This window comes from Parambassis ranga, unplaced genomic scaffold, assembly GCF_900634625.1.
Source record: "Parambassis ranga unplaced genomic scaffold, fParRan2.1 scaffold_160_arrow_ctg1, whole genome shotgun sequence".
Taxonomy (NCBI): domain Eukaryota; kingdom Metazoa; phylum Chordata; class Actinopteri; family Ambassidae; genus Parambassis; species Parambassis ranga.
In genome coordinates this window covers 1-9571 of record NW_021144725.1, presented here as the reverse complement: position 1 = coordinate 9571, position 9571 = coordinate 1, and the positions used below count along the sequence as shown (strand labels likewise).

The 9571-nt window shown below is 42.3% G+C and overlaps 1 protein-coding gene across 1 annotated transcript; it reads right to left on the bottom strand.

Moving 5' to 3' along the window:
- Positions 1–153: 153 nt before the first annotated feature.
- LOC114429584 (serine/threonine-protein kinase H1 homolog) lies at positions 154–8001 on the bottom strand. Its single transcript, XM_028398319.1, is given in 5 exon segments — positions 154–3162; positions 5258–5721; positions 5724–5750; positions 5753–6182; positions 6274–8001. Coding segments are annotated over 5 exon segments (1308 nt in total). The 5' UTR covers positions 6343–8001; the 3' UTR covers positions 154–2844.
- Positions 8002–9571: the final 1570 nt, after the last annotated feature.

Genomic DNA, 9571 nt, shown 5'->3' with positions numbered 1-9571 from the left:
CCGTTAGGTGTTTGGTGGTGACCCTGAAACAGAGAACTAAAAAAGACTAAGTCTTTGCTGCATGTCACAACTTTCATTTAGATTATGTAGCAATTTGCAGCAAAGCCTACCGTTTAATCAGATCGTTGTGGACACTGTGCAAATGCAAAGAAGCAGGTTTGAGTGCTTTATTGGCACACACAGCTCACTGTTTTGAAGACATTAAAAAAAATTAATGATACAGGAATCAAAGTATTATCGTCTTTTAACACAACTGGTTCAGGTAACAATGTTGAGTTGGCTACTTCATTTAGGAAGACAGCATTTATATAAAAATCACAGAGATATATAAAAACAGGAAACACACTTACAACACATGCTGACATTGTGAAAATCAAACTGATTTGGTTATTCATTAAATACAGAACATGATAGGCACTCAACACTGCTGCTGACTAATTCAATTACAATTCCTCCAAATGATTTTTATTAACCGTAATATCTCAATTCATGTAGATACTACTCTCCTGATGAAATTCATTAAAATAATACCTGCATGATGCAGGACACCTTTACCAAAATCTGACTACAGCTGCTTTAAATATGTCCAAAGCCTGCAGAGGGTGTATTTGAGACATATCATCAGTAGGTGGAGTGAAGATTTGAGGGCACCACTACCAGTTCTAATGAAAGTCTCACTTAAGGTCTTACAGGTGTAAGCAATTTACTCACAGGAGGTGACATATCAGGACAGTCAATAGCAATAAGGAAGAAAGAAAAATAAACCATAAGAGAAAGTGTCATGTCAGAAAAATGGCAACAACAAAAAAAACAAGAGAAAGAAAGAACTGAGGTCAGGTGACATGGCTCAATAGGATTTCCAGTACATTATACAAAGTTCACAACAACAGCACACCTTTAACTGTGGGTCAGATCACAGCAAAAAACAAGAAGAAGGGGGGGGGGGGGGGGCATCGCTCTGTACCACCAGATTTACAAACTGTATGTACTTGGTTGATAATATTGTAATTTAAGACACATTACTGCACTCTGCCAGCACTGCCATCCCCTCCTCCCCCAGCTAATAAATATTTGCTGTGGATTTCCTGTGTGGATAGTATTCTACTACCATTCACACAAATAATTACAAGTACCCTATAATTACTCGGAGTGTATACCAACTGAAAGTAGATGTTACAGTAGCAAATGGTAGCTCAGACTTCAGAAGTGCATTCTAGCTGCAGTTCATGATATTTTGACCAGATTTGTGAGAATAGAAAACTGTAGTTACTTTCAGATAAATTCATTTTTACCATTCTAGCATCCAGCATCACAGCCTTCCAACAATTTAACCATATGGAGCAAAGCTATCTTATCATCCTTTGCTGTTGTCTTCACACTTCAATGCTCATGTAGCATTCATGCAGTTTTAATGAGTGAAAATGCTAACCCAGCTAAGATTTTGGGTCATGACATGCTGTGCACTATGTGCACCTGGGTAGTGCACTGTAGTGTTGCTTGTGGAACAAAGGCCACTTCCTCCTCCTAATGGTCACCATATTTGGCACTGAAGCAGAGGAAGAGGGACAAAGAGCAAAAGGTCAACGGGAAGATGGGGCAGTTTGAGTTGTTAGAGAGAAGCTACAGTCTATTGGGCCTGCCATAATTAAAAAGCACAAAATGCTAGCTAGCAGGTTAGCTGGCAAGTGCTTTGCTACCATCATTAAGAGTGAGTGCACAACTTGGTGTACGTATGGACTTCTAAGCATAATACTTACAAGAAGTACACTGTTTTACATTTAAAACTGTTAAGCTTCCTTTATATATTGATGCATGTCACCTACACCTACACCTTGGCAATAAGTCAAGTAATAACTAGTTAGTTACGTCAATTAGCAAGTTAGCTGGTTGGACTAGTTGACAGATGGTGTTTTTGGCTGAGATGGCAAAGACTGGCTGCCTTTCTGTATAATGTAAAAGGTGTTACATTATAACAAGTTTGGACTTCCAAAGAGCTGGTGAAACCTGAGCAGCTACTACAAATGAATCACTTCTATGCAACAGGGCAGGCTCATAGCTGTTACTTCATAAGGGAAGAAAAATCACTTGTCTGTGTGACCTAATACTGTCAAGCACAATACATCGACTGACAAACAACAGCTTCACAATCTTTTCATAAAGCAAAAATGGCAAGATCAGATAAGCTTAGAAGTGACTAAAAACTATGCCTTCATTTTTGGCCTTCAAGGGTGTGGTTGTGTTTGCAGTGTGATATGATTGCCCACATCTTTAAGACAAGGTCTGTATAGTTAATACAATAATAAATTCACAGCAATTTCAATCAGACATGAACGAGAGGAACTTGATTCCACCTCTTCTTCAGCATCCAGAACTCTGTTCAACAGATCCGTGTGGAAGGTCATCATCTAGTGACCATTTGAATGGAGAGTCAACAATAATAAATAAATATGAAGCGACACAGAGACTAAAGGAAAATAAAGGAAGGAGTGGAAGGGACCATCCTGCTAAACATATGTGGTGAATGAATGGATGGAGAGATGATGTAACTGTTTCAGCACAACACTGCACTGGTGTGTTCACATTAGGAACATGCTCCCATTGGAGTTCAATGGTTGGTCTATTTGACTTGTCATACACACTCCATGGCAGCAGCTGCTATTTAGATTCTTTTGTAGCCCTCAGTCAAGTCATTGTACCTGTTTTAAAGGCAATCATTGGTCATTTTGCCATTTTGGCCTCTAACACTGGCAAGAACTTACAATGATGGGAGTCATTGTAAAAGTCAGTCATTGTTTCCCCTAAAAGAGAAAGGTCTTTTGTGGTAGTTGGCTGTCAGTCTGTGTTTCAACCATTGTACTGCTGCTGATAGCGGCGGTTCAGCTCACGCAGCTCTTTTTCTCGCACACGCCGGGCCTTGTTGGATTTGGTGGAGCGGCTGGAGCGGGTGGACTGAGCTGACTTTGTGCTGTGGCAGCGTGAGGACGCCCGTTTGAGGAGGTTCTGAGATATACAGCGCTGCAGGTTCTTCATGGATGACGAGGCTGCCATGGTGACGATCCACGGGTGTTTAAGGGCCTGGCCAGCTGTCAGCCGCTCGCTTGGGTCCACCGTCAGAATACGCTCTACAAAGTCTTTGGCCAGGTTGGACACACTGGGCCATGGCTGAGACCACAGAAAAGATTGTAATTAACAAACAGCTAAAAAAAGTTGAACATTTCTTACCCCAAGATCAATAACAGCAAAAACATAATTGTTATTTAAGCTGCTAAAGGTTAGGTTTCCTAAAAGCTGCATGTTTTATCCACTAAACACCAGATGGCAGTAGAAGCACAAAAGCAAGAATCTGCAGCTTTAGCAAGGGAATTAAACTGCAAGTACTGCTGAGTTACACATTTTGACTTAATTACCTTCCAGATATTTTATATGTCAGAGGTTAAAGAATTTGTGCCCCTGCTTGTGTACATTTCATGTGTTCTGAAGCAGCTCTGTAACAGCTGGTGACTTTCTGATACAAGGACTGTATTTAGCACGAGTCAAAATCTACCCCCTACTTAGACAGGAATTGGTAATATTAATGCTGCATGCCTTTGCACACAAACACACACACACACAGTACATAATGTCCTGCTTGGCAACCAGCTGTGTTTTCAGTCTCCCAGTAGACAACTGCCTCCCCTTCTTCTCACAAAGCAGGTAAATCACCAGTGTTGGCTAAAGATACACAACACATATATAACCCTACGACATACATTTCTCTCCCAACTACAACAATGTCTGGACCATGATTACGGTACTTCCTGAACTGCAGCTGTAAATGTGAACATTATTTATCACAGCTGTAAAGAAAAGTGTCCCAAAGGGAAGAGCATTCAAGCCTGCTCTACCACAGCTCCTCCCATTAGGACAGGCATTTCTAAAAGAGTAGTTTCAGGATTTTATTCTTTTTAAAAAAACAAATTGATGTGGCCATAATATAATAGAGAAAAGAAAAAAAATGTCCTTCTCTCCATACAGCCCCTCAAGAATGAAGTTGTTTGCTTAAAGGTTAAGCCAAGGCTGAAGCTACATTGAGGTAGTATCACCCAAAGTTACACTCGGACCACAAGGGCCAGTTTAGTTTTAATTAATCTGCTGTATGAGGATTCTCTTGATACACAATCCTGCAACCTCTGCAGGCTTATTTTATATACCGACTTAAAGCACTTAAAAGCACTTAAAAGCAATGTAAATAAAATCCTGAAACTACTCTTTTAGATTTCAGCACAGTTTAAAAGTTTAGTGTGTCCTCCCCAACCATTTCCATCTTGGCAGTGCCAGAGTGCTAGCATCCATTCCATCCATGTTTAAACTGATATTGGCTTGAGAGCAAACAAGAATAAATAGGAGAACAGAGCTAAGATAATTGTTTACATCTGAGTTTTAAATGACAAGCTATTTATTTTTAGCTTTGGCTACAACAGTAGTGTTATATCAGAACTAAACAGAGCTGAATGTTTCATCTCACATCTAAGGTGATTTGCGCAGAATACAAAAGCATACGTTAATGGAAAAAAAATATTTCTCTAGATATCGACATATTTTGGAGCCCATGCATATGGGGTTCTTTTCCCTTCCTATTTTGGGGTTATAGTCTGTATTGATGCTGGCAAACTCAGCTACAGCAACATCCTTTAATGCACTCTGGACATTCTGCTCTTCATACTCAGCTCAGCTTCAATACTTGCAGACCTCAGCTAAAATACTGGCTTTGTAAGTTATTTCAATTATTAAAAGTGTCAGGTATAACTTAACTTACCTGTCAGACACTTAAAGAAAAGAAAATCTGGACAAATCCCTGAGATGATTCAACAGTGTCTCATTAAATATTACAAAACTACTCAGCTGTTATTATTGCTGCTGTGGCAGTATTGGGCAAACATTAACCAAGGACAACATTAACATCCCACACTGTGCAACAAAGGAACAGGCTGCTCAGCATTCTTCTAACTACATGTATGCAAATAAGTGTGCACACACTTGCAAAGAGAACATATTGATTAAGAAAAGATACATGCATGAGAGCAGACAGCAGTTTAAATAAGAGATCAGAAGAGTTAGGAGAGACAAGCGAAGGGTTACTTAAAAAATCGTGTCCTCTTAAAACTATGTCATCTCATGGAGGAAAGCTGACTTCTTAGAAATCTGTTGACAAAGCCTCATGCAGTGGTGAGGAATGTCTTTCAAATCTGTGGTAAGAAGACCAAATCTAACTCCTCACCTCTCCAGAGAAACTGTACTTCCCCTTTAGGATCTGTCGGTAGAGCCTCATGCGGTTGTCGTCCTCAAAGGGCATGGTTCCACTAAGCAGGATGTACGATATCACCCCAAGTGCCCACATGTCTACTGCATTTGTATAGGGCTTCCGCACCAGTATTTCTGGGGCGATGTACTCTGGTGTGCCACAGGTGGTCTTCATCAGACACTCGTCTCCCTTTTTTCTGCTACTTGCCAAACCAAAGTCAGTGATGATGATCTTGGAATCAGCTCCAGGGTGGTAGTACAGCAGGTTCTCAGGCTTCAGGTCTCGGTGAGTGATTCCCAAAGTGTGAAGATACTTGACACCATCCAGCACCATTTGCAGCACCCGGGTGGCATCCTCGCTCTGGTAAAGGAGCCGCGAGCGATGAATCCGGTCAAAGAGCTCTCCTCCGGTGGCGAGCTCCATGACCATGTAGACACGTCCGCCGTCTCAAACACCTCCATCAGCTGATTATATTGGTATGACGAACACGACGCAGCACACACAGCTCTGATTCGCACACCTCCCTCCCTTCTCGGTAACGTGTCTCAATCATCTTGATGGCATACGGCTGCCTCGTGCTTTTGTGCTCCACGCGAACAACTCGGCTAAAACTCCCACGGCCTATCAGAGCTTTGATGTCATACTTTGCTGTGACCCGGGGGTCAAACTTAGCCCGGTATTTTGCCACCTTCTTCCGTTGAGGGTCTGATAGTTCAGATGGGTCCTTTGGGGCCTGGCCCGAGGCAGTGGGAGTGGCAGCTTGTGCCTGGGCTTGATACGGGGAGGTGACTTCTGCCTTGTCACTCGCCCCTCCACCAGCCACACCCATCTTGCTTCCAGTGCCATCCCCTCGTATGAAGTGTTTATAGATATCTGTCTGAGGAGGTTGGAGAGGATCAACCTGGAAAATATATAAACACATGTTCATGCATACAAGAAGTGAACTACAATACTAAAAACAAAATCTAGTCATTATTACAGTCACAACTGACCTTTTTGACAAGGTCCAGCTGAACATCCCCTGGAGGCTCAGGGAGGACCTTACTGTTCCGGCACCCCATCACATCACATCACCTTGGGCCACTGCCCAGCCAGCCACACAGGCCACCAGGAGCCCTGCCTCATCACCGCAACAGCTGATTCCACACACTCAGGACATCCAATATCCAGGCTGTATCCACACTCAGACAAAGGGCTTGTGAAGAAAGCTGATTACACCCACACAGGTACCAATGTGCTGGCATCAGCAGGCAAAGTTCGTGAATACAACTAAATCTAATCTGAAAAACTCCAAAGACTTCATGAATACATTTGCACAATTTTGTCCTTCAGCGAGCGCTGATTGTCTTCTGTACCCCAGGTTTTTGCACACAGTTGGCTGCTAGAGGTAAGACCCCTCGAGGACCCCACTAAGGTCCCATCTCTGCAATTCACAGAGAAAACTGCAGAGTAGAGTCAGTATGGATGTGATGGATACAAAAATGATTGATCAGGAAGGATGCTCTGCTACAGGCATCCAGCTCCTCTTAAAGAAGTTTAAAAGTGGGTGCCTTTCGTAGAAATGTACCACTGGGAATTATAGAGAACTTGCACAGCAAATAAGAAAATCAACAACACTTGGATCCATTGGGAAAGCTGTAATGTCAGCGACAGTGTTGCCACAGCTAAAGCAGCTCATCTGGGGAAATCACAAGCTGCAGAAGAGCAGAGGGAAGCTATGAAATGCAAAATGAAATATGTGTTTATGTTCATATTTATCAGATAACATAAAAATTTAAACCATGCAGTAATAACAGCAACAGGCTTGTTTTAGGACTGAAGGTTTCTGTATAAGGCCATATTGTGAGCCTTTCAGCCAAAATGTGTTTAAAGCTATCCAGACATGTTTTCAAATGGGCAAGAAAACTGCTGTGAATAATAACAGCACTGCCACAGATGGTCACTTATATCTGAGCTGGAAGTCTGCTTCATGTATTGTTAAAAGGTTTATGCACTAAATATTAATCTTATTGCAACACACCTAAAACTACTCTACAGCTTAAAGAAATGAATACATTCATCTACAGATCTGTATTCAACTTTATTTAAAATAAAAAGCTAAGGCCCTACTTATCTTAATGTTTCTTTAGGACTAAAAGTTATTTTTTTTTACTCTTGTTTCATCACATAGTAACATAATACACAATATCTTAAATTAAAAGTGCAAAGGCAACTTTAAATCTCGAATTCAAACGTACCCGAGACAGCCAGGTTTCTGAGCATGCTAACTAGCCTGCTAGTTACTAGCCTGCTAGTTAGCAGCAGGGCAGGACTCCCAACTTTTGCCAAATCCAGCCTCCTCACCCCACTCTCACTCAGCTAGGCTCTCCATTTTTACCTCCTTTCCCAACTTTACTCCCGAGGACAAACACGACCAATCCATTACGGCCTTTGTTGGAGATTCTGTCTGTCAGCCCCGGAGTTTAGTGGTTTGTAGACTTTTAAAGGTGTGAAGGTAGTGTACATGAGCATGTAAAGTTACCCCCGTCCGTCGCTTTCCTGGACGGTGTTTTTCGACTAGGAGGACCACCTTCCCACAGACACACAGTACAGACAAACGGGACGGAGTCTGCGCACAAGTTCCGGTTAGCTTCTTCAAAATAAAAGCCCTCAGATGAACTAAAAATTCCGGGAGTCTCAGAACAGCCAAAACAGCCACAAAAGACTACAAATACAGTCAATTATTTCGCAAGGGGCAAAAACAGGCCAAAAAGAAGGTAAGGGAGATGACAAATAAACAAAAGCAGGTATAAAATGACCAAAAAGACACACAGAATAAAAACAAACAAAACAAAAATGTGTGCCACAAAATAGTCCCAGAGATTATAAACATGACATTCTGTTTCATGGCTCACATACTAGAAAAATGGGATTGTGTACACCTTGCTGTGCCAGGGGCCCATTTACCCATAATTCAGTTTAGAAGTTTCTTGATTGTGACCACTGAATGTGATCAGACATTGTGATCTTTTTAACATATCACAGGTAGCTTGATCGATTAAGGGGCTAATTTGTGTTTTTAACTTGTTTCAAACAAAGGTCACCACTAGAAACGTAGCCCTTTTGTAAGCCTGTTCTTACCCTTCACAAATTTAACATATCTGCACACTCTTACTTTGAAGGCCGACTCCTCCATTTTCCTGTGCATCTTGATGTTTTGCTGCGCAGCTGGACGCACCTCTCCTCTTCCACCCAACTTTTTTTTCCTTCGTTTTTTTTCCTTGTAGAGACGGGACGACCTCCATCGACTTGTTTCGACCCCATTAGGTCCCCACCGTCACTTCCTGGATACAGAGAGAGGTTCCTCAGACATACTTGCATGAAGTATGTGAGGCGTGAAAAGTTTTGAAGCAGGGTCACAAATAGGCAAAAAATGGCCACAAAAGTCAAAAATGGTGGACTTCCTGTTGGGTTTGGAGGGGGGGTCCAAGAGACTTTTTTGTGCGTCTTGGGGTGATACACATGTGTGCTAATTCTCATGATCCTGTGTCAAACTGGCCAGCGGGGCTATGCATTAGGGCAATAAATACAGTGAGTTCCTTTGTAATGGCGACATGGTCAACTTTGAGGCCACGCCCCCCACCACACCGTAGACTTTTGTAAGAGTTTTTGAATGCGTCTATTCCCTATGGTGTCCTGAGTGGACCAGTGATTTTAGCTCATTTGGATGAAGTATGCGAGGCGTGAAAAGTTTTGTAGGAGGGTCACAAAATCGCCAAAAATTAACAGAAATTTCAAAATTGCGGACTTCCTGTTGGGTTTGGAGGGGGGGTCCAAGAGACTTTTTTGTGCATCTTGGGGTGATACACATGTGTACCAATTTTCATGACCCTCCTACAAAACAGGCCAGGGGGGCAGGCAGAAAAACCTATGAAAACACAACATTTTGTGTAGCCAGTAGGTGGCGCTCTGTCAAAGCCTCAATATTGTTGTATAGATGTGTTTAGGGTCAGACTCTGATCATACATGTGACATTTCGTACAGATCGGACAGAAAACGAAGAAGTTATAGAGACTTTCTGTGTCCTCAGAAATGGTCAAACTTTGAGGCCACGCCCCGGCCACCACCGTCAGACTTTTGTAAGAGTTTTGGAATGCGTCTATTCCCTATGGTGTCCTGAGTGGACACGGCGAATTTCAGCTCAATCCGATGACGTATGCGAGGCGTGAAAAGTTTGGCAGCAGGGTCACACATCGCCAAAAATGGCCACAAACCTTCAAATGGCGGACTTCCTGTTGGGTTTGGAGGGGG